Here is a 27920-nt window from a genome sequence, read left to right on the forward strand (position 1 = left end):
GATTGAGGGGAATTCATTGATACCTGACTCAATGATTCTGGTAGGGGACTAACAAAGGGCATTTTTTTGAGTAAATACAAAGGTATTCAAGGTTTATCAAACAGGACAAGAGACTTCCTTTGCAAAGTAGGAGGCACCTGCCCTGCAGCACTTTTTCAGAGCCAGCTGCCACAGGAGGGAGAAATGCCCAAATTATAGAATCTACAGAACCTCCAAAGTCTCCTTCACATATCTTATCCTGACACTGTCAGAAATGAGGTACAGGCTTAGATAAAACAAGAAGGAAGAGGAGTTTTCTCATCCCCCTGATCAAAGTACACAAATTTAGGTGAACCAGTGCATTTATCTGATCATTTTGCAACTAGCATTTTTATTCCAGGTACAGAATTTCATGTAAAGAAAGTTGTGGGTTTTTTTTTCCTTAACACTTAAACAGAAATATTCCTTCTTCCCCAGAAAGATTCATATGATTTCTGCCAGACTGTCAACATTAGTGGCTAAAACCTCACCCACAAAACAATCAGTGCAGGGGAAATAGGAATGCACAGTTCCTTCAATGCCTTGACAGTATGTCCCCACCTAGGGGCACATCACACCAACTCCTGTGCCTGTTCCCCTTCCCTATTTATTTTAGAAGAAAGGCTGACATGTCAGAAACCTGGCTGGTTTTTATCAAGTATCTCAGCTAGGAAGGAGTACTATATTACCCCTTTCTCCAAAGCATACCTCACTTAAAGAGATCTTAACCATAACTTCCTTCATACTGCCCAAATTATATGACAACAAGGAAACCCAGATCCCCTGCAGTAAATCTAAGCCTGTTAACCCAGGAATAAAAGACTTGCATTCATACCTAGCATGACCCTAACACATTTGTTCTCCTGATGGATGTTGACACTCATGCTTTATGATAATAACTTCTTTTGAATTAGTTTTAAAGAAGAGTATTTTTAAAGAAGACAAAGACCAGTCTGTTTTATTCTTTATCTTTTCTATTTGTGGCTAATACACTGAAGTTTTGTACTCAGGCTGTATAATCCTGTCTCCATTCTGGTCTACAGGTGTCACTTGCACTGCTGGCATTGAAAGGCAGTTAAAAAAAAGGTGGCACTAAAATCATATCCATTGCATGGCAGTGAAATTAAATGTCTTTAATCAGTCAAGCTTCTTTAGAACAGATGAAATGAGATTTAAATTAGATTTAGGATTTGCAATTAAAAATATTTTGGTCTGTCAATCAAGCCTCAGCCAATTAGTTAGCAACATATATATTTTATTTCTAGAAAACATGTGCAAACATGTTTCAAAACCAGGCAAATCAAAACTCACCATACTGCCAGTTTTCTAACTGAAAAGAAGACTTTTTAAATCATTCTAAATATCTATACTCTGAATTTTCATAAATACTCAGGCTGGAGACCGTGTTACACAAGTCACAATGTGCACAGGTCCCTGGAAAAGCCTGGTATTTTCAGAGTACAACCATTGAGCAGGACTGTTGAAAGCAACATTGCCTAATTAAGCAGCAGAGATCTGACAGAAATGTCTTCACTATGGTTTCAGCCTCCAACATTTCAGAAGCTCATGTGGAATGGTAACATAAATACAGGCAGCTCCACAGCGAGGATGAAGGGTTGTCAATACAGTGACATTAGCATGCACTTTTGATTTTCTCCAACTAAACACTTAGTTTAATAAATTGAAACCATTTTACTGCTCTAAGTGGTAATATCAAGATATTGGATGAAAGGAATCCATAACAGAATGGTAATGAGGCTGCAGTATTGAATTTCCACCATTAAAATCCCCAGATAAGTTCTCAGTTTTCTGGACTTTTGATGGAAGGAAAAATCAGCCAGAAACCCCAGGTATAACCTACTGATTTCCTATCACCAATCACTTGGAAAGTACAGAACTGATTGAACTGAGAAAAATGCCTTTGTACGTAGCAGACTTGAGGTATCCAAAATCCTTGCCTAAAGCTGTTTGTTCAAGTTCTGACAGAACGAATTGTGCATGCAAAGACATACCACCCTTTCCTCATCCCTGTAGGACTCCTGCCATAGCAAAATTACTGTCCAGGTACTGACCCACGTTGTTCCAGAGTTTCCATGAGCTGCACTGATGCTCTTAAGGGTCTGGCTGTTGTCTCTGAAGTTGTAGGTTCTCCAGAACCTGCCTGTACTGAGCCTATTCTGTAGCAAACAACACAAAGTCTGCCAGAGGAGCTTCTAACGCTATGAAAATACTGCAGAATTTGGTTAAAAGAATTAAAATTATATTATTTGGAATGTATTAATTTTTCACTCACCACTTTTGATTTAAAAAAATAATAACAATCTGCCTAACTGAAACCAAAAATAGTCTGCTTTGCTTTTCACAACTGAGCTCACCACAGGAATCAAAGACCTATAAAAATATAGATGCCAAATAAGTAATTATAACCTTATCCTTCAAGATGAAAAGGACAACAAAAAGCTGTTCTTAGGACCAATCCAACCTCAATTTAAATCAGTAAGCCTGCATCATGTACTACCTTCTTGAACTCAGAGTTCTTAACATTTGATGGCAGGCAGCTTTTTTCTATAATTTTTCCCACTGTTTTTTCTACATTGTTTTTTAAACAGTCTTTCCTTTACTTTTCCTTTTTATACACAGAAAAGACAATTTTTTTTTTTTCATGCAGAAGAAAATACCCTTACTGTAACAGTCAATACAATTATCCTGTTATCCTACACTCTGGTATTTACATTACTCCCCAGAATTAATTCAAGTAACTTTTGTTGCCTTATCAACAGCTCTTACATAAAAGTGGAAGAAAGAGACCTTACTTATTTATTTTCAAATCAGATCTGTGTGTCCCCAGTGGTGAAACTGAAGAACAGAGTAAGTTCTTCATCACATTTTGGAAGGTGTTTTGACCTGCATGTTATTGCCAATGCTGTGAGTGTCAGTGCACAGGTGACAAAAATAGCAGCAATATCTTTTTTATTGATACTATATTCACTTTATCCCCCAATGTTAAATTTACAGCTCTCCCTAGGGAACTGATATCACATTCACATCCCCAGCATTCCAGCTGTATGAGGACCCCTCTAGAGCCAATATCAATCACACCATATGCTGGCCTGAAAAGCAGATAGTGCAGACAGGTCACCTTACCCTCTGACCTGGAGAATTAGAGTTTAATTATGAACACAGGCTCCACCTCCTCTGTTTTCAATTGTGGGACAGCACAAAAGAGGTTATAAATATTCAGAAATTGTCATTTTTACCTACTCTGCTTTCCCCTCACCCCTCCCCCTCCCTGCAGTTCTTCTGATACTGATTCTTTTAGCAGTACAGAGAGATTTTAGTTCTGTCCTGAAGCTGTATCTCCTCTAGCTTTTGATCCAACAGCAGTGCCCATCTCCCAGAAAGCACTAGGTCACTTGTAAATGCCTTTTTAAAGTCAATTCTGTTTTATAATGCCCAAGGCAAACAGCTATCAAAGCAGCTTTCTCTACCTCTGTCCCATTATGCTAAAACCAGCTTGGTGAGAATGGAAGGCTTAGACTTCACATAATCTCAGCAAGCACACAGCAAAAAAAGATGAACTCAAAGAACACTAAAGGGTTCAGATCCCTGTGTCACTACTGATTTCCTGTAAAATGTCAGCTAATCACCAAGGTCCGTGACCAAAAACATATTTAAGCATCTTATGTAGGTAGGAGACTTGCTACTGAAATCAATGGAAATATAAATATTTACATATCTCTGTGAACCTGACCCTTCAGTCCTTCCATGTCCCATCTGTGAAATGAGGATAACATTAATCCTTTATCTACCAGAGATAGAGAACACAAATACTGAAAATTAAAAGGTGCTCAGATTTTACTGTAACATTAAAAAAAGAAAACCAAAAACCAACCAACCAACAAAAAAATTTAAATGGTGGAAAGTCTTAAAATTGGGATAAATATGCTCAGTGATCTGTTAGCCTTCAGTGCAAACTTTCTAAATACAAAGGAAAGATTCTAACTTCACTTGTGCTTTTATCTTATTGCTGTTTTTCTGGATATGCTGCCCTGATTCCTCCTCAGAGCCTGGCAGTGTATGATACAGCAGATGCTGAACCTTTTAAGTTTTTGACAGTTAAGGTTTTTTTTCATAAATTGTAACATTAAGTCCAAACACTCTGCTTCATGTTTATGCTGCCTCATTTAGATGAACCTGCTTCTTCAACAAGAACACAGAAGCAAAATAGTCAAACTAATTCAGTTCTGCATTATTTGCCTGGCAACATGTTTTTATGAGATCCTGGAACATTTTTGACATCTCTGTGAATAAGGGAGAGAGACCCTTAACACCCCTCAGCACAAAGTGTCTCCCATCCAGATGTGCCTGCTCTGCTGTGGACAGCATCAAATGAACTGATGTCCCCTTCTCTATCACTTCTCCAAGCAGAAGGGAGGCACAGCACACCCCCAGCAAGTCTTGCTCCTATATGAGCTCTTCTTCAAAAATTCATTGGGCAAAAAACTGATGAAAACACTTTGAGAAGAGCACCTGTTACCAATTTATGTTTACTACAGGTGGCCAGCTTTATAGAGAGTTAGCGGGCGACCAAAAATGTTTCTTTAAAAGGCATCTTGTCCAAAATAACACCCCTTAGAAATGACCACAGAGAAAATTTAGGTAAGGGAGACACAGTTAGCTCAGATCCTGCTAAACCATTGTGGGACAGCATCTGGAGTACTCTGGCACACTTTTTCTGGCAAGTTCACAACACTGCCTTTCTTCTACCAAATGCTTCCAAAAAATTAATCCTAAACACCAGCCTTGTCATTGATTTCATAAAGAAAAAAAATATAGAAAATGAAAAACAATTCCATTTTTTTGGTGTGGTAAAAACTACTTTTTTTTTTCCTAGAGTAATGAAAATTCGCTACAGAACATTAAAAATGAAGCTCAGAACCAGAGACAGCAATGGAAAATGGGGCCAACAGCAGTGTTTCAATGCAGCCAGAATTTGATACTAATTAACAGCAATGTAAGAAATTAAAGGGTAAATGGACCTATTAGATTATCTACTAAGTATACTGTTCATAAAGAAACAGCTTTTCTAACATTCAAATGATATCATATGGCACAGTCACTCTGAATCCCAAAGCTGTCCATCCTTAGAGGCTGTAGAGTTTCTTTTTCTTAGTGAAAAATAAGCCAAGACACAGATTTCAAGGCAGATGGAACACAGCTTCCAGGAACTTAGTTTGCAAAAGATTAAGGGGCAAATAATTGGGTCCTTTCCACAGCTGGATCACTGTTAATCTTGAGCTGCCAAAACAGGATTTGGAATGGGTCCATGCCAGATTCCATTCTGCTCTTAACTTTCCTGTACTTTTCCACATTATCATCATCATCATTTCAGTGAAATCAATTCATCTGTTTCCCTGCCCAACACAGAGGGTGCTGGTGTTTTCCTTTTCCATTAAAAGCACAAACATAGGATGTATGAAAAATTCATAATGAGAATCAATGGTGATACAGCCAAAGGAAGGACCCAGAAGATACAGTGGATATAGCTATGTGATATCCCAAAAAGTGATGCTGAGACAGTGGCCCAATGGTCTATTCCTGCAAAAACCTAAAGCAAGTCTCCTATGAAACATGCTCCTACTGTGTGTATCACCACTTACAAACCTTCCAGAAACCAGTTAGTTTATTTTATTAAGAAAACCAATCTTTACTCCTGATAGGCATAAAAAACCCCTATTAGGATAAAAATGATAGATCCAGGTTTCATTTATGTCATCCTGCAGTAATCACAATTAAGGAGAAAGTGTCCTCGGGAGTAGAAGGTAGAGGCATAGCTCTCCCTGGGCTCTGGCACTAGTGCAGTTTGCCCTTGGAAATGCAGAACTTTTTCCTGCTGTCACTCTACTTTAGAATAATTTAGGCTTCTTTGAGAGGTGCCAAGAGGTTGTTCACAATGAACTCTGGGAGCCCTGGCCAAAAGAGGAGACTATTAACTATTTAATGAAAACAGAAAAGCTATCCCAAAATTGTGCAGAATCATTTTTTCAAGAGCACTCAATAATCTATATGAATAAAGGTATTTTCCTTGAGGAAAGACAGTATTCCAAAAAAATGTCACTAATATTCAGAGACTGAATTTTGGAGACTATCACTGCTCTATTAAGCACTTTTAAGGGAACCCTGTGCTGACAAGATGTAATTATTTCTCATCTTTCCTCCTATTTCATCACATCATGTCTTCTTTGCTTTAATGGCAGCTTTTAGTTGCTTCTATGTATTGCAAGTAGTTTTTCCTTAGTAAAATACAAGAATTGTGAAGTCCCTTAAAAATCTGAGTTTCAGAAGTGATACAAGGGAAAAGCTTATTCTATACTTGCTCAGTGTCTTACACTTCTGAAACCTATCACAAAGCATCTGCTACCAATCCCTGTCAGAGGAGGATGTTCAGCTGGATGAATCACCTGAGCGAGATAACACTGCACTTGATCATTTACCAGCCCAGAGCAATGGGGTTTTTACACTTATCCAGACTTGTTAGCTGGCTAAACCAGACAATTGCTTCTGGACCTTTTACTTCAGTCTGCAGAAATGTGTTAGCAGATCCAATGGCTTAACAGGGAAGGGCAGGACAAATGTAAATATTTGCTTACATGTTTACATTTGTTTACAAAACCTAATGGTGTTTTGTTGCCATAGGGTAATGTCAATAAAAGCTTATTTCAGACTCATCTGCAGCAAAAAGAAGCCAGCTACATGATGGGACTGTGCTTTTTACATCTTCCAGGTATCATCTGACAAAGTCTTTTCCCAGCTTGGCCAAGACATAAAAAAGTTTGATTCTTTCTGAGCCCAAACGGAAGGGAAGCCAAACAGAAATGAGTAACTCAAGGAACTCAAGGACTCCCTTTGAAGAACCCTATTGCAGGTCAAGTTCACAATGCTCAATATTAGAAATGCTGGATGCAATGATGGACAATTGAAGGAAATGGCCAAAGGTTCAAAGACCCTTCATCTTTAACTTGTAAACAATGCAAATAGATTCAGAGGTTAATGAAAAAGGTTGCTGAGGTTGAGAATGTAATTTTCACTATGACTTGCAAGCTAATTCCTGGCACAAAGGGCCATGTAACCTTAACTGGTGTTGTATGGCCAATCCTGATGGAATGAACACATGTAGCTCTCTCACTGTGCATGGCCCAGCTACAGCAAACCCACTGATCAAATGAAGCTTCCTCCCAACATACAGCAGCCTACAAACATACACACACTCTGCAATGATTGACTTTTTATTGCCTAACTAACTCAATAAAACAAAGCTGAGCAATTCCACAGCCTGGGAATGAAGGATGTACTGTAATTTGATCTAAAGTTCTTTAAATCTCATATTTATAGGAGCTGCAGTAGGCATTTCATAAGTTGTAAAGAATGTAAATATCACTTGTGCAACAACAGACCATGTTTAATATGAGAATAAATCTAGAAGTACTGAACTTAAATCCATTAATCAGCACCCTCGCAAAGCAGGTAAAGAGACTGATTGTTGATTATTCTGTTTATATCTGTGATTCAATTCCAGATGAGTAATTTTCTCTCAAAAATAGACACAGACACCTGATGAAGCCTAGACAAATTGAATGAGCACATGTAAAATATAAGATTCATCATTCAGAGTATAGAGTAACACAGCAAGTACCACCAGTAAGGAAATGCTAAGTCCACACTACAATTCATAAGAGGTATAATAGCCTCAGGATATTTTTTTCTTCATCTCAGAACTAGTGACACTACTCTCAGGGTTCCTGCATTTTGTTGAAATTCTGCTTTGTGGGATTCAAAGGCCTGCAGTGACAAAATCAATACGCATGCTCCACCTGCTGCTCACTCTCCACTGCACCACTGAAGTTGTAGCATCTATGCAGTGATGGATGTTTTGGAAACTCCTACAAAAGGTTATAAATGCTCTGACTCAAAAAGTTTCACCAGGTTTCTGGTGAATTTTCATATCTGAAATTACCTGTAAAAACATCTTACCAACTTACCTAAGTGCATTTTCATAGGACACAGCCAGACACAGCTAGCCAGGCATTTTAGTAAATACATTTGGGGAATTATTTATGCAGGAGAAAATTTTGAAAGGGAAATTATAAAGAAACCAAAACCAAAAACAAAAAACCCAAACCAACAAAAACCAACCAAACAAACAAAAACCCAAAAACAAAACCAAGAAAACCCTGTAAAATTGATAAAATAATACCTGTGAAAAATAAATTTCCACCTTGTTCTTGATGCCAACAGTGTCTACACCACCACTCATTGGAAGTATAATAGCAAAAAGCCATACTGACTTAATAATACTCTGCTTTTCAGGAAACAATTGTCACACTCCTTCAAGAAGTTAAATATTAAATGAAGAGCTTGTTGGTCTATTGCTCAGCCATCCAGGAAGGAACCAAGAGACTCAATTCTGGCCCTTCATTCCCTCAAGGCCTAGGTGGTCATAGTGTTGCAAAACTCAGTTTGGAACAGGCAGTTCACCCAATCTTTCCAATGTCCTGCCACAGATCAGCCAGAAAATAAGGACATTTTTTTCAGGCATATTTTGATTCCAGCATTCTCAACTTGAACTTCTGAGTATTTTTCTCTGTTTTGCTCGAATCCTTAAAAAAGAAAAATTAAAATAAAGAGGAACATCCCAAAATACTCCCATATGACAAAAGTAGAAAATCAATGTCGTTTCCTTCTTAGCATCACCCACCCTCAGCTGCATCTTGCTCAGTGAAACAGCAGGGAGGTGAAAGCATCTAAAATGTCAGGCTTTATTATAAAAATTGATGCTTTCCATAGCCTTAGCAAAGAATGACTAACATAGAAACAGAGATAGGTGCTATATTTTTAAATTAATGAAAGACTACTAAATAAAGACATTTCAGATCCACTTTCTTTTTAAGAGGGAAAATACTGTAGTTTGACTATTTCAACAGATCTGCTTTTACAGCAATTATGTGAAAATTATAAAGATAAAATAACTTTTTCTCCCCACAAAAAATAATATTACACAACTTAGTCACTAAAATATGAAAGACATGCAAACAGGTATCTTGTCCCTAGTTAAAAAAAAAAAAAAAAGTGGTGAAGTACAAAAAAGTAAGAGAAATTATAGGATCACAAGAATATTCTCAGGGCTAAAAGCAGAACTTCTTCCAGTGAAGATGAGTTCATACCAGCAGCTGTCAGGCAAGGACCTGTACCATGATCTGTCCAGCTGAAGTTCAAGCAAAAAACAGGATCTAGTCTATCACAAGTTGAACACAGAAGTTCATGCCAAAATAACACAGCAGGATTAGAGATTGCCTGAGCCCCTGCTATTCAACAAAGGTCAGAATTTGAGGGCTGATTAGTTTATGCTGCTACATGGATAACTGATGAGTGCCCAGAGGATTCCAGAAAAATAATTAAAATGTTGCAAGAGCAAGGGCCAAAGCAAACTGCAGCAAAGTTGGTTTTTTTTTTTTCTTTTTTCAGTGACCCTGGTACTGGGAATTTGAATTGTTTCTCGGGTTCTGTTCAGTCTGAAAAGGACTACTGAAGCTGTACCCAGAAGCTACTTATCCTTAGGGTGCAAGGGAATTCCTCTAAACACCTCTCCTCAGGGCCTGGAATATGGCTGAACTTAAACACTGCACTCTGAGACACAAAGGACCAAATTGAGGTGAATAAATGAAAGACAGAGGTAATCAGCCAGGGACTCCCCAGTCAATGGACAGCTAAACAATATCATCAGTGAAATCAAAGATATGATTCACTTCATCCTACAATTTTCTGAATTTACTCCCTTTTAGGCACCCTAAAAGTGCCTGCTTCTCTACTGTTTATAAAGAGCCCCAGGAGACAGAGGCTGCAGAGGCCTCTGTGTGTGAGCTGGGGCTGTCCACCCCACCAGAGCTCACAGTGTGGGCTCAGCAGCTGCAGGGTCAAGCCAGGGTGGCCAAGTGCTTCAAGAACAACCTTGAAAGTCACTGTCACTAAGAATGGGATGGGATGTGCCAGGGAAAATGGAATGGGATGTGATGGGAAGGGAAGAGGTGGAAGATTAACAGTTTTATAAATTTACAACCCCTTCGCTATTTATATTGAGTAAAGCTGCCCCCCATGGAGCAAATGTAAGCCTGCTTTCAACAGAGCTGCTAAGAGCAATTGAAAGAACATCTCCATCCATTTAACATCAGCTGCAATTACCAGAATGTGGATCACATTGAGAATGTGATCCAGAATGTCCACACATTGAGCAAGCTGGCATAAGGAACAAGATCTCCTTAACAGTTGTGCTACAGCTTTCTGGGACACTTCGCTGCTGGCCCTAAGAACAAGACATGAATGTCCTGTCTTCCCAAAGGAAAACAATTAGTCACAAGGAACCTGGGATGAGGTGAAGGATTACAGAAGAAAAGTGAAGACAAGACCAACAAAGAGAAGGGCAAAATCATGTGCAAGAAATAACAGAGAGACATCTGCACATCTCGATCAGTCACCATACCCTGGTGAGAAAAATAGAGTGGATTTTACAATGAACTATGAGCCTTAGATTTTTATATATTAATTTTCACACTGAAGGAATGTCTTTAAGGCCCCCCCAGAACAACGCCAGTAATGCTTTACTGCCAATGGTAGGCTGAGCCTTCAAATAGATCTTTAGCATAATGCAGGAAGGAAATCTCTTAGTTCCTAAAGGAGATGAATGCAATAGTAAAGATGAAACAATAAAATTATTCAGGAATATTTCAGCAGAACAGGTAAGTGACCAATTTCATCTAAAATCTTATCAAAACATGAAGTGGGATTGCTTATATACTAAGTGCTAAAGTTGAACACTTAATTAGACTGCCAAATCTGGGAGGACCAGAAGCAGATTAAACTTTGGATACTTAGACACAGCGATCAGACACTGCAGAGCAAAGGAGAGATTAGATGATCATAACTAATCTAAGTTTTAATTAAAATTTAAAAGCAGACAGGTTTTGCACTGCCCACAAGGGAGAAAGAGCAGAGCTACGACAAGATGGGTTCAAGAGTATTTTTCTCATTTCTGAATCAAATTTGGTATCCACTCTTTCTAAGGTTATTCTTAGCTAAAAGAAAATTCTCTCAGTTTAAGTAACTACCACTGAGGACTACATTCCATTTTCATTTATTGACTGGTGCAATTACCTCACAGGTTTATAAGATGGGTAGTTAGAAGCTTTCCGTGTTGATGAACATTTTAATTTTAAACTTACATTTAGTGTCTTGATTTCTGAGCATTGACTGCCCTCTGCTCAAGCCTGCAGGCAATGTCAGAACAAAGTTCACTTTGATGGAAGAAAAGGGAGGAATATTGTATCATTGTCTCTCCTACACATATGCAAAGATGTTAATGCCCAGTCTTGCAGTTTTCAATGAAGATTGTTGATGATGTCAGAGCCATCATAACCCAAAACATAAAAGAATGTATTTTCCTTCCCATGTAGGGCTGATTGACTTATTTATTATGGTTTAATTAGGTGGAGAGTTTAACCTCTCTTCTATTTAGAAATTATTTGAAATTAACTTCTGTAAAAGTATTTACTGCCCACAAATATTTTATGGGGTGTTAAGGTGAATGATTTTTAACTTAATGAATTTTTTATCACTATTTCTTTTTCTAGGAAAAAGCAGCCTGGCCTTACTTACATAGAACTGACCTTACCAAATACTTTCAGTGCATGATGATACTCTTTACAGTTAGGATACATAGAGAGCTTTTTCTGAAATGCTGATAAATATAATCAGTCTATCAGGTTAGAAATTTATGGGTGATGAGTAGCAAATACATTTGAAAACTCTAAATATTATCATTTAAAGAGCAATTGTCTAAACCTTTAGAACTTGCCTATTACACTGCAGATCAAATGGGCACCATGGAATTTTACAGAGAAGAGACTTTTATGATGGAGAGTTGTAAAGAGAAAAGGCATGTGAGTGAACAAAATAACTGACCTTTTGACCATGTAGAATTTTGAATTAGGTTTTACAATATTTTGCAGTATTGGCTGGTATTAAATCCTTCCAACACCTTGAATGTGACTATGAGCTGGATGCCTGCTGAAATCTAATAAGTATAAAAACAATGAAAAGCTCAATGTTTAACACTATAATGAGTGTCAGTAACTACAACATTATCAGAAGTGAACACAGTTCAGTTAGAATTTACCTGGAAAGATTTGAAACTCATCAGCAATTAGAAACAGCTGAGCTGGAATGCTGAAGTCTTTTCCTTTCATTAATCTCTCTACTGAAGAAGGGATGAAGGGACATCTGAAGACTCAACACAGCTTTCTAGGAATGTATCAAAGAACTAGAGGATGCTCAGGCAGGAATTTTAGCTCTTCAAAAGAGCCACATAAAAATAAAAGGAACAAAAAAGTTAAGTTTCTGAAACATCACAGACTCAGGAGCCTTACACCTTCTCTCCCAGTCAGAGGTTTTGCATCGTTGAGTAGCTCACAGATAAAATAAGGAAAAGAAAATCAATCATCTTACCATGTTAAAGAAATGTGAGAATACAGCACGTGAGGAGAACCTCCCAAATCTCAAAGTGGGGCAAAGAACAAAATGTAGTTTAATAGCTATATATATGACATATGCTAAGTCAAGCAGGAAGAACATTCAATGCCTTCCTAAAAGACTGGAAATCATTTAGCAAAAAATGTAGTGCAGGTCCATGCAATGTTTAATTAGAAACCAGACAAAAATAGGAAAAAGACTAAAAATGGGGGGAAACTCCTTTTTGCCATTTTAAGGCTGGGAGAAGCTGTAAAAGAAAAACTGAGCTATGGAATACTGGAGGGACACTACAATTTTATTCTCATGAATTGCTTTGTCTATCCATGCATAGGCAAAACAAAAGAGAAGGGGAAACCTGTAATGTAGTGAGTACATGCTAAGAATCAGCATGAAAAAAAGAAAATGTAGAATTTAAAAAGAAATTTAACATTACTCAGCCTTTTCAGGAAACTACTATGTTTGTCAGAAGCACTCTGACACAGCCATGAGGTAAGTAATGAAAACAGCTTAAGTGGAAAATAAAAAGCTACTAATATATTTTATGTGTATATATATTTTATAAGTAGATATATTTACTTTTTCTACAGAGAAGGGGAAAAAAGAACTTTTGTGGGAATTTTCACCTGTTACTAAAACAAAGTAAAGACTCAATCTTTTCATGATTGTTCAAGGGACAAAATCTACCCACTGAAGTTATGTATTAATAAATTAAATAATGACTTCGATAAATAAGCCTAAAAGTTTCAGAATTTAGAGTACCTATTCAAAAACTAAAAAAATATGTCAAACACTGTCATTAAGAGCTGACATCTTAAAAGAACATGAGGCCATGTAGATAGAGATTAGAACTGCAGATAAAGATATGCAATGCATATAGAAATAGAAAAGGAAAATATTCCCTAGTAATAAACAAGTTAAAAAAAAAGCATTGGTAGTGCAATGTTAAAAAAATAGTCTTATTTTGAATATGTAAATAGGCTATAATTACAGATTAATGGTAGAAAATGGCATAATTAGTCTGGATATGCTATATTGTTATTCACAGTTTCCAAAAGTGGTGTTATTAGAGAATATAGCACCTAAAGAAGTAATCTCATGCTTGAATTGAGACTTGGTGACATTCCAAGTGTGGGAACAACTGATAATGAAATGCAATTTGATTGATGCATTTTCAAGTGTGTTTTAAAAACATATTATACACCTATATCACTTCAAGCCTGGTGTTTGCCCAATGGTCCTGTGGAAGGGGTTAATTTTTTCAATTACCTAAGAGAGAAAGAATGAAGTTCAGAGCTCCCTGTGACATTATTAAGAGGGGAACACATTCATGAACATTCTAAATACAAAGACTTTCAGCAGTTGAGCTGCTGCTCAATCCAAGGCTGAGAACCATCCAGAGGATGCCTTGAGCTTGCTCAGGGAAGTCCAAAAGGAAAAAGAGGCATCTGCAGCTTCTTCCACAGGAGGAAGAAACAAAGACAGTCCTCAGTTTTCAAAGATCACAAAAAGAACAAATTGCAAAAGAGCCAGCACAGACATGGAAAAGACAAAACATTAATGCAAAGGTTAAAATCCATGAGGTGCCACACAGATCTTCTAAACAAAGTAAGCAAGGCAGGAATTGATCAGCAGCCTCAGATATCTGCATTATATTATCACTAATTCCTAAGATTCCTTTGGATGAATATCTGTGAAATTACCTGGCCACAAAGAATTTGATATAATTTAATATAATCACTGCTAGTTGGTGTAAATATGACACAAGGGAGGCATGCAGACCTTTTCTCCTCTAACCAAACATATTTGTTAATGCATTAGTTTATCAAAAGCACAAGTAAAAGCTCTGATTGGTCATTCTATTTAAACAAGATAATGTGGTGCTACCACAATGACATGTATGTCTTCCAAAAAAAATAAAATTATGCAAAATCAAAAAGCTTTACACACTAGAGTTGAGGATGCAGACAAAACACTATATACATTGCAAAAAAGCTTTCCTCTGTAATTTTTAATATCTTTCTCAGGATAGACAGAATCTGTTTCACTCCAATAATAATTTTCATAATTCTAATGCATTCTTCATAAACACCAATTTCCTGAAAAGATCATTTTTCACAATTATATTATATGGTATCTGACAAGTCAGTGCCATGTCAGATTCTGTCTGGTAAGCACAGCAGCCATACAAAGAACCAAACAGAAAAAAAAAATAAAATCTGTTTTGTTTGATTCTGTACTGTGTAACACATGGGTGTCCAAAACAGGATCTGCTGCTCTGCAAAGAAATCTTTTTGCTTTTTCTGAAACTCATTCTTTTCTGAACTTCCATTTATGTCTTTGAAGACTGAAAAATACCAGCGGTGCTTCAGCACTTAACAAAGGCAGGAATTTTTTAAAACCTTTTCAGCAGGTTTTTGTCCATTGAGCCAAAAAGTGAAGGCAGTGTGACAGTGATACCAGGAGAAGGTAAATATGTCCAGTCCCAGCTGAGTTCCTCTGGTGTAGCTCATCATGGGAGTTATGCTTCAATTCCTGGCTTCAGCAGCCGTCTAGGAGAAGAATTTGCTCCGTAGACAGATGTCTGGAGCAGGCTGATGCCCAGAAAATTAGATGTAAACACACTGCTCTCTGCCAAAGAAGAGTTTGCCCTCATTTATATCAATATTTCAATTTAAAGAAAAACCTGCTTTGTCCTACCTCTCAGGGTTTCAGGTTTCTGTATTCCTCCATAATGATGTGATAATCACCTCTCAAATACGTGCAAGAACTGCACCATTCCTTTTAAGTTTATTTCAAAACTGAGCTTATAAAGACTTACTTTCAACTCTTACCTTTCTTGGAGTAAAAAATTATACTTTTTCTTGAAAAACAGTCCTGAGTAAAAAAAATATTTAGCAACCCTTTTGTAATTCACAAGCTACATGTGACAGGTCACATTCATTTCAATTTTCAAGTTAACCGATTGTAAATCATTTCAATTTTTTAAACAAATTTGCTGTAAGAGCATAAAATTATTTCTAGCAAAGTTGTATTAATCACCTTACACTTAACTGGTTAGAATTAATTTAAGACAGACAATTTTTTTTTCCTGTCAAGAGCTTCCTGCATTGCTAAGAAAGCAAACAAGAGGGAAAAACACTATTTTTTTCAAATAGTCTGTAAAGATGTTGCCTATTTCCAGTCCATGAATCTCTCCAGAATTTTTTGCTCACCTAAGCTACATGAATTTAAAAGCACATCCTACTCTTTTTGGTTCTCTTAATATTGCTGTTGATATCTGAGTATCTTAAGCAGGACTTTCTTCCTACCAGAGTGAAATAAACTGCTTTCTTTTAAACTATTGTTTTGAACAAGGTGTTATTGCATAAATTAGGTGGCAGCAAGCATACTGAGGAATTATTTAGGAATGACTCCAGCTCACATAAAAAAAAAAAGCAGAATATACATTACTGATCTGTTTTTCAGTCACTCTACACATTTCCTGCAGAGAAGTGAAAATGGATGTAATTCAATTACATTTTGAGTAAAAAAGAAAACAGAAGCTGAAATACTGATTATTCGTCTAACACACTTTGTTTCCAGTACACAGCAAACTGTCAAGCTGTGCTAGAAACAGTGTCCACAGAGCAGGGAGTGAACACAGAACCTCAATTTCCAGCTCAGGAGACACCTTGGACACAGTGCTGAGAAGGTACAAATGCACAAAATGCTTCTCTGGGCTTGGAATCTTACTCCATTTTTTTCCCCTAAACATGCAGTGCCCTCTCTCAGAGGCAGATACCAAGTCAGCTGGGCATTTGTTTTGGCCCTGAGCAAATCCTCTTGTCCTGATGTTTTAAGGAAGTGCGTCCTTCAGCCTCCACCTCTGAGCTCCTCTCTCAGGGAATGCCCATTGCTGTGGCAGCTGCACACTCACAGAGTTGGCACCACATTACCATGGTGCTGTTTCTAACCCCTGGTTCTGGTTCTAATCCCATGAAACACACATAAATGCCTCTTGGAGCATGCAAGTTGAAAAATACTACTGTTCTCATTTATTATTGCTAATGGTGGTATTTCAAGTACTGTTTATGTTTCATGTTTGAGTTATGATGTCCCATGCTTAGCTCTCCTGTCTCATTTTTTCGTGACTCTGATGTACAGGTCAGTAATCAAAGTGGAGCTGTTTCCACAACCTTGTTAAGAATTTTAGTTTAGTGAATACTTTGTCTTTACAATACAAATGTCACTCTTGTAGGGACAAGAAGAAAACATAAACAAATTTAATAAGTTTAATGCACTTAGGTAAAAAAAAATAGGAAAAAGTGTTTTCTGCATCTTAGCTCAAACAAGGAAATGCACACATGATTTCTCATTCTTGTATACTCCATAAAATATCTTCTTCCAAGTTGGACAGAGGATGCAGAAGACCAATCACAGGGATAAGTATGTCCCTTTCCTTCAGGCACTACTGATTCTCCCTTCTACACTGATACTTCCTTCACTTCCTTTTTCAAATGATTCAGACCCATCTACATGGCATCCTTTTGACTGTCTTGTTTATCAGACAATGAAATATGTTTCAATTCCTCATAAATTATTGTGGATTATACTATAAAGTACCATCAGCTCCAGAAAGTGATTTGTCATGTTTCAGCAACAGTGAGAAGGGTTTTTACCCATATAGACAGACCCATTTATAAAAACTGAACCTTCAGAAAATCTTCACGAGGGTTTGAAGGACTCAAGGACAGTGTGAGTGAAAATGACATGAGCAAGGGTATTTGAATGCTAACAGATCATTTCTTTGTAGGGATCTGTCTAATATTCCAAGGCATTCATTTCTATCATCAATCTACCCAGTCAATAGTGTAGACAAAGATAGACTCAATGTGTAAAGAAGACATAAAATCTGTATTATTATGAAACCTGAATTCAATTTTAGTCAAAGTCCTTTATTAAATAGATTATCATCAGGTGTGTCACTCATCTAAGCCTCTGTCTTATTCTTCCCCATTGTAGTAAACATTTTGATTTGGCAGAGTCACAAATTCTATTTGCTATTCACATCACATTGTCCTTTGTTTTATAGATCTCACCACACACTCTTCCATTTGGACCATGATTCAAACATAGGCACCACTTACATACAAGCAATCAGCAAAGAGGAATGAAAAAGAATGTACATTTTACAAGGGCTTCTATTGCTTTTTTAAAAAAAATCCTATGGAAATAGATGTTAACACACTATTTTCAGAGTTGGGGACAAAAAGAAAGGTCTTAGTAATTCTGCAAGAAAACATCAGGAAGGAAATGAAATAGACAAACCAAGTCACATTAGAAAATTAAATAAATAAGAACCTAGAATACCACTCAAGTTAATTACTCTCAGAATATTTCATCCTTAACTTTATATACACCTAATAAAAATAGAAAGGGTTCAACATAGGCATTACTAAAATTTTTACTAATCACAAGACCAACTGTAATGTATTTCAAGGGAACATTGTCCTGCTGTTTACAGAAAGTAGAGAACAGATGCTGTCCCCTATCCATTCCGGGGAAGGTGAGCACCACCAAGCTGAGCTACACAGAAGTCTTTTTGGAGATGACAAGAATGGGGGATCACACAAATAAAGGAAATAAGACCTCTGAAAAAATTGGGTCCTTTCAGGTGGTTGCCTGAAATATTAGTGTAGTCCTAACAATGTTTTGTCTAGCTTTGCTACAGAAATGCTTATCCCATTTTGCACACCATGTGCAGGAGAGCAGCATTAACTATCAGAGTCACCATCACAGCCAGAAAACATGACCTGAGGGCTGGATGTTTTACATCTGACAGCACCAGTAAGCAGCAGAGTCTTTTCTGAGCAACCTTATGTCAGTAATCCATCAATTTGATAGTATTGATTCTGCTCCTTCTATCTACTTCTATATTTCTGTCCCCACTAAACAAAATTTGCAAGCTACTAAGAGTAGAAAAAGTTATTTTATGACATCCATGTTCTGAGCAAGAGCATTCCTGCATTCTCTTATGTTTCATAGATATATTTAAGATTCCCTTCATTGGGATACCTAGAGACCACAAAAACAGCTTGCAAAAGTTTTGTATCAGTTTGAATTCACACATTTGTGTATGCATCTCTGAAAGTAACTAGTAAAGCAGACAAAAGCAAAAGTCCTTTATTTCCAACATGATTTCAATCTGTGTTTTCCTTGTCATTTTCTTGCTATAAGAAACTGTGAGACAAGACCAAATTTCAATGTGCCAAAAGAAGCATTGAATGCTTTCCTGCAACAAAAAGTTAAATGCCGGAAGGTGGGTTGTGGATAAAAAAAGTCCTAGGAAGAGTGAGTTTATTGAACAGAGGACCACTTGGAAGGGGAGGCCACATCAATTCCATTTAACCAACCAAAATCTTATGGACAGCAGGGAGATGGAGGCAGCTGAGCATCCTTTGAGATGGCCTGGGATTATCCCATCCCCCTCTGAATGTTCCCTTCACAAGGACATCAGTCTCCTGCAGCTCTCTGACCTCTGCCATCCTCATAGAAGAAGCTTTACATAGGGCACCTGACCTATATTCAGGTGATGAAAAAAAACTGCTGCCTGTCCATGTGTGCATCATCACTTCAGGTATTTATTTAGGTGACCTAATGAGATGAATGTGTCCTCTCCTCCTTCCTCACTACATTCAAACAGAGCCCAGACACAAGTTTTTTCCCTCATACAATGTTGCCCTGACAACAGAGTATTTTCATAACTTTGGTTGCATTACTTGGCCTTTAGAAAATGACAAGTGAAAGAGCCACAAGTACTATTCACATGTAACTGTTAATCAGGCAGGATCTACTACAATCAAGTTTTGCTGAGTTTGTCTAATCTGGATGGGCTGCTGAACAGCAAATAAATCCCTGGAAAATTTTTTAATGCTCTAAATGAGTGTCCCAACTAGAAGTCCAGTCTCTAAGCAGGGTCCCAGACTTCTGCGAAACCAATTTTTTCTCATAATTAAACTATTATCATGCTAATGTAATATTACTACTTTGTCATTGAGATTGCAACTGGAAAATATTTAGGTACAAAACCCCACACAGATGATGCAAGGGCAAAGTTAAACATTCCAAAAATATTCTTGGAACAATTTGGATTACAAAAATATCTTGGTCCAGTGACTGTCTACAAGAGATGTTTATTTCATATTATCATTAGTATCTGAAAGGTTTGTTCACCTTACTGGCTTTCACTTTATTCAAGTTTTGATTTGTTAGTTCAAGTTATGCCATTCAAAAGCTAGAAAATCCTTTCTGGCTTTGGAAAGAGCAGAGAGATTAACATTGGAAAGGTGAACAAAAATTAAAAGAAACAGACCAGCTGCAGCTGGCAATGAAATCAGAGCAGCTTTTTATCTGAACTTATTAGAAAGTTCAGAACTGTTCCCAGCTAACTGGAAGTTCTGTGTTTTTCGCCCATACACCATAAAATATGCTGTGGTGCAGAAGGCAAACTTTTTTTCTTTCCTGCTGATTTATTTATGTGACACCAGCATTCATGGATGCTAACGTTTTCCAGTGCAGTGTCAGTTACAGACATGTGCTACACAGGGAGGAAACACCTCTCCTGGAATTGCCTCCCCAGGTCCTCCTGGCAGATTCAGTGAATCCAAAGGCTTTTTACTTTTAGAAAGTCTGCACCAGCAGGGCTGAAAACACAAATGCGTTCAAAAACTTCTGGAGACATCACCTCAGAGGGAGCACAAATAATTGTAACCCCCAGTGCATCTAACCCCAGTCTAGAGTTTTGACTGTACCTCTGTGTGAGAGCTGCTCCAGGATGAGCCTCAGGTGCTGCAGAACAGGGGCTGAAATGTCATATTTATAGAAGTCTATTACTGGCACTTGCTGACATCTCCCAAATATTCCATCTGCAGGAAAGAGAAAAAAGAAAAGGAAAAAGACACATTTGGTTTTCTGAGAGGAAGAAGGGCGTGATGAGATGCGCATTTCCAATGTATCCTAATTATATACTGAAGGAACCTTTTAAAAGACACTTTAAAAAGCTATCAAAGGACCACTGAAGTCATGAGACAGAATATTTTCTATCAAAATAAATAAATGCTGGGAAGAATATTAGTTGGAGGAATATCCTATTGTATGAGATAGGCACACAGTTTATTTTATGAAGTATTTTCAGACTTCTGCTTCCCAAGTCTTTAGATGTAAGACTTCTTTACTGACAATTCAGTGAGAGAAAATCTTAATGTTCAATGCCTACTATGATGTGGATAAAAAGTGCAGCATCCAGAAATATAAATATTAATTTGCAGAAACTATGTGGATTTGCTGAAACATTTTTAATGTGGGAGCTGTGTGTTAGGCATTGGTAAATGAGAACTGAATCCATAATGGCTAGTAAAGGCTCATTTCAAGAAGTACCCTCTAATGAATGCAATAAAAGAAAGCTCCTCACAGAACAATGAGATATTAATGTGGCCTAATTTATTTAGCTCCATTCCATTTGTCTGAAATGACAGACTCTTCTCATCAATGTCTTTTCAAATCACACCTTCTAATTAATTTAGCTTCTTATTAGTCTTTATTTAGAGAATTGTTCATTTTGAGGCAAGCTTCCTGTGTATGTGTGGGAGGAACAGGGAGTTCAAACATTCAAATTACCTTTCTCCCTTTCATACAAAAGCCTAATTCAGAGTCTAGGTGCTTCACATACAATCTGACCATCTGCAATTCTGGGTCTCTGAGAAAGAAAGTGGTTTCATTTATTGTTCAAAATAGTTCTCTTCTATATAGTGATCCAAAGGAAGCAATTTAAATGCAACAAGTTTAATTAGCAAAATATTCTACTGCAATCCTAGTTTTAACACAGTAATTACTTCTGCTCTGATACTACATCTACGCTCCAAAAGGAGAACTGCATCAGATGAGCAGAAAATAAGGGTAAGAATTAATTTGCAAACGTCCATTACTTTCTGTGCTACTTTACAGAGCTAAAAGACTACAAATGGGAACTACTGGCCCAGCTGTTCACTAAACACAAATAATGGCATAAAAGAAAATAAACCAAACCAGGATGCAGAAAAAGGGCATTATTAGCCCTCACTGTTAAACACAAATACCTCATTGAAATTAGCCAACTTTTTCTTTCTTCTCCTTTCCAATCCTCCTGTCACTTACAACTGTCAAATTAAGTTAATTCAAATTAAAACCCTACATCTGAATCTAATTTTGCTATTGGAAACTAGGTTTAATTTGGAAACCACATAGACAGATAGGGTTTGGTTTTCTGACATGTAATGTGAAAAGCAGCCTAACAGCAGATTAAAATATTCATCTCTGTTTAAAAACCTGCTGCAGTTGAAAATAAGGAAAGTATATAAATATCAGTCAATTTGTAAACTGATGGATAGCAGGAATAGGGTTTTGATTCAGAAAGAAACAGAAGAACATCTCAGTGTTTAGGAACAAGATTGTTCAAAATGAAACATAACCTAACACTGCCAAATGTATTTTGGAATACCACCATTACTGGCTACAAACAATTAGTACAAAATCTATGTTTGTAAAAACAACTAATATTCTATGCATTTTTTAGAGATAATGTACCTTAAAATTAATTCTAATCTTATTTTAGAGTCCAGAAAAGCAGACGCATTCAGTAAAAATGGAAGACTTTTGCATTAAGTATCATTTAAGGATATCTCCATGGATGCAAAAGCTAATTCACTCACAAACTCTAAGAGACCAAACCGTTTTCCTAAACTCAGAGTTTTCAGAAACCTTCAGCCTACTTCCTTTGAATAGAACAAAACCCATTTAAATTCTAAAATTAACAATTAGCACATGAGCCTGAGCTGCATTATACAATCTATCCAAAAACACTGGGACAGCTTAAGGAGAAACTGCAAGTTACTTTGGCTTTTGTACTTGAAATATGGGCATAATAAGCTTTGGAGGGGCTGCAACTACAAATAGCATTGGGCTCTGCTAAATGCAGCACAAGGAGAGAGGAGTGAGAGCAGAATGCCCCAAGGAGTGGTTGGCAAATACCAACTCTAAAATACAGAGGATCTTTGTGCCGGGGATTACAGTTGGACTGGAGTCGTACAAATAATACATTTCATAGTTCAGCTGCTTTTTCTAAAAAAGTAGGAATTTTCCCAGATTTTTCTGTTTGCTTGGGGCTTTCTTTTCTTGGTTGGTGTTGGTTTGTTCGGTTTTGGGTGTGTTTTGACTTTTTAAATTTTTTTTTTCTAAATTAATAAGGTTTCTGTTGCAAGATATGAGACCTAAAAAATTAAATTGAGGTTGGGCATTCAACTTTCAGGGTATCTTTTAAATAAACTTGCTTTCAATGACAGAAATTGCAAGGGAAGAAAAGGCAAGGGAGAGCCATTTTACCAAGAAAAATTTTCAAAAGTGCCTCTCTTTTACTTTCAAGAAACCTAAATGGTAGATGTGGCATCAGAAGTGGCTTAGATCCAGTACAAAGCTCATTTTTACTTAAAAAACAGATTAAATTAAATTACAGCTAATGTTTAAAATGTCCAGCTTAGTCTACCATGAACTCAGTCACTGTGGGATTTACAGAAAGTCAGTACATGGTGCATCTTTCTGGACCCTGCTGTGCAACCAGCTGGCCTCACATAGGGAGAGGAATGTCCAAAGCTGGGCATAAAGCAAAAGAGAAGGTGGAAAAGCTCCCAGATTTTACAGAAGATCTTCTATCAGGGCAGAGGAAGCTCAAAGAGTGAGTGATGTTTTAATAACACCATGCTCTGTATGCCCAGAGCTGCTGAGAGTGTGCTCATACTGAACTTCCATTGAAGCTGTGTTGGGAGAGGGAACGTACCACGCAAGGGACATCTGTACTTTACACAAGCCCAGAAGGAGGGAAGGGTGAGACTGAGCAATAGGGACACATGTTTGTCATTAAGGGGTTATCACTTGCTGTCAGCAAAAAGTAGAAACTTCCACAATAATATCTTAATAGTTATACTTAGACCAGGAAAAATCTGCATTAACAGCATGCTCACGTTGGCTCTTAGAGAGCTGCTAGATTTGTTTTCAAAGAGAATAAACCAGAAGAATAATACACCCATACACCCAAGGAAACAGTGAAATGCTTCTTTATCCATTTGGCTCTTTTGCTGATAGGCTGAATATTTGAGAAGAAACACAAACACAAAATTTTACAAGCTTTTGAATTTTGACAAATATTTATGTACTGAAGAGTTAGATGTTAAGATTAAAGGACAGAAATTTATTGTAACTCAAGTGCCCAATAAGATCTCAAATAGTGTCAGATGTCTTATTAAAAACAACCTCCTGGAGCATTGTAAACATATTTACACTGAATATTTATCAACTTCTAGTGAAAAAAATACAACAGATAGGTTAAACCATGAGGAAGTCAAGACACAGGTTCTGGAAGGCTGATGATTGAGAGATTTAAAAGAAAATAGAAAACACCCATCATTGTTCATTATTATTGCCCATTTGTCATGAATTAGTACTTATATATGACTTCCATTACCTCCTGAGGAACTACCACATTATATTCATTGCTGAAATCCAAGTACTGAATTACATAAAAGGAGACCACAAAACCTTTTTGAAACAGTTTTGAAGAGTTCATTGCACCAGTTTGTTCACTTTGTAAAGAATATGGGCATCAAGTGCTTAAGAGGTACTAAAAAATCTTTGGATACTTGTGCTGAGTTTCAACCTTCACCTTGAAGGCAACACTGTTCATTGGGCAGCTGATTCATGAAGTTCTTTATAGGTAGTCATTTCTCAAAAAAAAAAAAAACAAAAAAAATACAACAAAGCAAAACAAAAAAGTTTATGTAAAAAAAAAAAAAAAAGCTGTCCTTGGCAAGAGAAACATATCCCATCCTGGAACCACTATGTGTGTCTAATCTGGTGACTGAAACTAAGCTGTATCCAAGACATGGCTCAGTTTTGAATAATACCAGCAAAAAATTCTTGTTGAGTGTCTTTTGCTACTGAGCAAAGGTGTGAAGACTGATAGAGATACTGGAGTTTGTCTGCAGGAAGCTGAAAGCTTGATATATGTAAATTAAAAGACTATGCTGTGCAGTAATTAATTATTTAGATCTGCATGCAGTGAAACTTTCACACGGCACTGACAAGTGACCTTTGCAAAGGAGCCTTCAAGCAGATGCTTTGAAGCACCTGGTTCTTCTGCTCTTCCAACTCCTGCAGCAGCCAGAAAGGAGCAGCTCTCCAGACAGAGTCAGTAGTCACACTTCAGCTTCCTCGCACTAATTACCTGACAATTATTAACTAATTAAAGCAAAGCTCTGTATGAAATTCAAGTTTTGCCCCATACTGCAGTCATTATGCTCTGTTCCTGTAAAAAAGAAAGTCCACAGACCCAGTGGTGTGTGTCAAATGGTAACTTCTGCCACCCTGGCTTGCATCATTTGTGCTCTTGCAGTTAACGAGAGAACCTACTACGACGTTTTCAATGGGCATCATTCTCCAGCAACTTAACCTTCTGTGAGAAAAGAATCCTTTCTTCTCACTGAATATGGACATCACACTCCTTCCCTAGCTAGTAGTTTAAGGTGCTGTAAGGTCCAGGACTAATAAAAAGGTCAGTGTTACAACCCACAGTAAGAGTCTGAATTGCCTACTGGAGAGATTAAATCCTTTTCCAATGGGGAGCATAATATTTGCATCTCAAAAGTCTCAAGACACTGAACTTCAAGGTCACAGATGTTAAATGTTTAGGAAGTATGAAGGAGATTGTTACAGTATTTTATTCTTCTCTCCCTGCTGTTTCCCATAGTATGGAGTTCCTTTTCAAAATCCCTTTTCAAAAATTAAAAAGAAAAAAAATTTAACGTTACTGTTCCTTGAAGAGGACATTAAGTTGTATGCCTATGAAACAAAGAAGCTTATTTCAAAAGATACAGTCCACAAATCCACATTCAACATTTACAAGTAAAGTCTTCAGCAAACAACTTCTTTTAATATTCCATCTATTAAAAAAGATTTTTTCATAACTTATATCCCTACTTTTATATTCACTTTGCAAGTAAGGTAGAGATAATACAGATAGAGCAGTAGTGGCTTCTACAGTGTCATTTCTCATACAATGTTTTGGAAATGTGAGTCCAGTGCTTCCAACAGCAAATCCTGCAGTGGTTGAGCAGAAAAGCTGCTGGTTGTGATCAGGGGGAGAGCAGCCTTCCAAGGGACAACCTCCCCCTGCTCAATTTAAAACCTTTTTGTCATTTTATTTGGCTTATCTCCGTAGTCCCTGGTTGTTTTCCTCAGTGGCCCTTGGTCGTTCCCGTTTAGGAGCAGTAATAGTGGCATCTAGTGGACAGGGATCAGTCCTGGAGCACAGGCTGCTCCCCCCCCTGAATTCCCTGCTTCCAGATCCCAGTACAGAACTAAGCACTTCCAGCCCCTCTCCACCAACACTGTCCTTCCCTGTCCTAATGGCTGACAGGCAGGTGGAAGCCTTTAAGGCAGCTATTTAAAATTAACAGATTTTTAAATTAAAGACTACCATATTTGTTTCTAGAAATAAAGCATAATAAAGAAAAGTAAGGAAAGTGCATTGAAACTGTTTAACAAGTGTGTGTGGTGGCATCCTGCTTTTGCTACTGTGTGATGCACCAAAAATTATGCAATAAAAGCAAATCCTCAACTTCAAGGAAAACACAGCATATTTTTGTCAATTCATTTTGCAAATATAATAGAAACACCATAAAAATCAGAAAACAATGAAGTAGGACAGTCTAAACATGATTTTTTTAATCCAACAAAAAAATTGCCACGCAGTGGATAACTAAGAGTCCAGTAAATCCACTCTTCCCCAGCAACTAAATAAACTGCTGCCTGGAAGGCAAAGGCAACTTTAAAAAAATTCTGCTGCAATCTAGATCACAAAAGAACTGTAACAAGATTTAATGCCCCTTCTCACCTCTCTGGACCCAGATATTTAAGGAAAAAGGAGGATAGCTGGTCTACTTTGAAAAATTCCCCAAACCTAAAACCCCTGAATATTTCTGGTGATTAAAAGAATTGGGAAGGATGTTAGTGACTATGAAAGTGCTCATATTGAAAGATAAAAGCTAACATTAACAGCAGCATTAGTTAGCTGTTGTGCAAATACTGTGATAGGGCTGGGATTTGCAAAGCTCCAAATCATTCTGAAGTATGAATAGTTCCTCTGGGCATTATGGTCCCCTTCTCTCAAGGAGTAATTCTGACTAAAAGTTCTGGAGGACTCAGTCCTTCCTTAAAAAGAAAAAAAAAAAAAAAAGAGAAAAAATATATAATCTTCAACAGGAAAGAAATATAATTTTAGTAACTATTTGTGTTAACCTGCTAAAAGAAATTATGATAGGCTCTTGATTTAACTAATCCTTATTTTTTATGGAAAATAGATAAGATATACTTTATAGGAAAAAATTTTCCTAAAGATAGATATAGAGATATATATATATCCTGATTCTTCAGGTGAGGGGTGCTACTGCATGTATGTGAGGATGTGAGGTCTGACTTTGGTGTCAGAATGGTATTCTAAATTTTTGAAAGTTAAGTAAATGTATGTGTGTGCATGAATATATGTATTTATGTATACGTGTAGACCTCTTATAGTCATCACAGATGAAATCACTGACCTGTCATTTTGATTTCTATGTTCAGCTTTTATTAATTCAGATTCTGTCTTTTAGCTAGAGAAGGAATAGTGCTCTGTATTGGATAGTTTGCTTATAAACAAAGACTCCAGAGACTTTCCATCAGAGAGTATAAAACAAAGCAAGCTAGCAAATAAAACACCTGACATTAAGTGCTGGATTGTACAGTCTTAAAGCATTACACACACTTAGAGAATTTTTAAGTTACAACAGAAATATGTAAATTTTAGATAAAGTAACTAAAAAATCCTCAGTACAGCAAAAGGAGGGAAGGAAAGGCCTGTGAAAAACTGAGTTACAAGCTAACAAAGCAAGAGGAGAGCAGGCTTGCCATGAAGGAAGTGCTGCCTGCTTCCAAAAAGCCCCTAAGTTATTCAGCTAAGAGAATTAGCGGTCCAGATTTCAATGCCTACTTTATGTGATTCAGAGCACAGAAATGAAGCTTAACAGGTCATACTTAGGCCTTGAAAACTTTGAAATAATGGCCATGCCTTGGGAGGAGAGGGCAGGAGGGACTTTAGGGAAGGGAAAAAGTAGAGAGGAAAAGAAAGCAAGTCTTAACATTCTGCTGCTAGAGCAAATGTTCAAGCTGAATAATGCTTCAGTAACTTGGTACTTCTTAGAGAACCAAACCTGAACTTTCCA

At 37.2% G+C, this 27920-nt stretch overlaps 1 protein-coding gene across 1 annotated transcript in view; it reads right to left on the minus strand.

Annotated features, from left to right (window-relative positions):
* PTPRN2 (protein tyrosine phosphatase receptor type N2) overlaps nt 1-27920 on the minus strand; it is a 634616-nt gene that overhangs the window by 453721 nt on the left and 152975 nt on the right. Inside the window, exon 3 of the mRNA XM_059839742.1 lies at nt 20388-20501. Coding sequence (XP_059695725.1) covers nt 20388-20501 — 114 coding nt within the window. The remainder of the gene's footprint in view (nt 1-20387; nt 20502-27920) is intronic.

The sequence above is a fragment of the Haemorhous mexicanus genome, chromosome 1, assembly GCF_027477595.1.
Source record: "Haemorhous mexicanus isolate bHaeMex1 chromosome 1, bHaeMex1.pri, whole genome shotgun sequence".
Lineage (NCBI taxonomy): Eukaryota > Metazoa > Chordata > Aves > Passeriformes > Fringillidae > Haemorhous > Haemorhous mexicanus.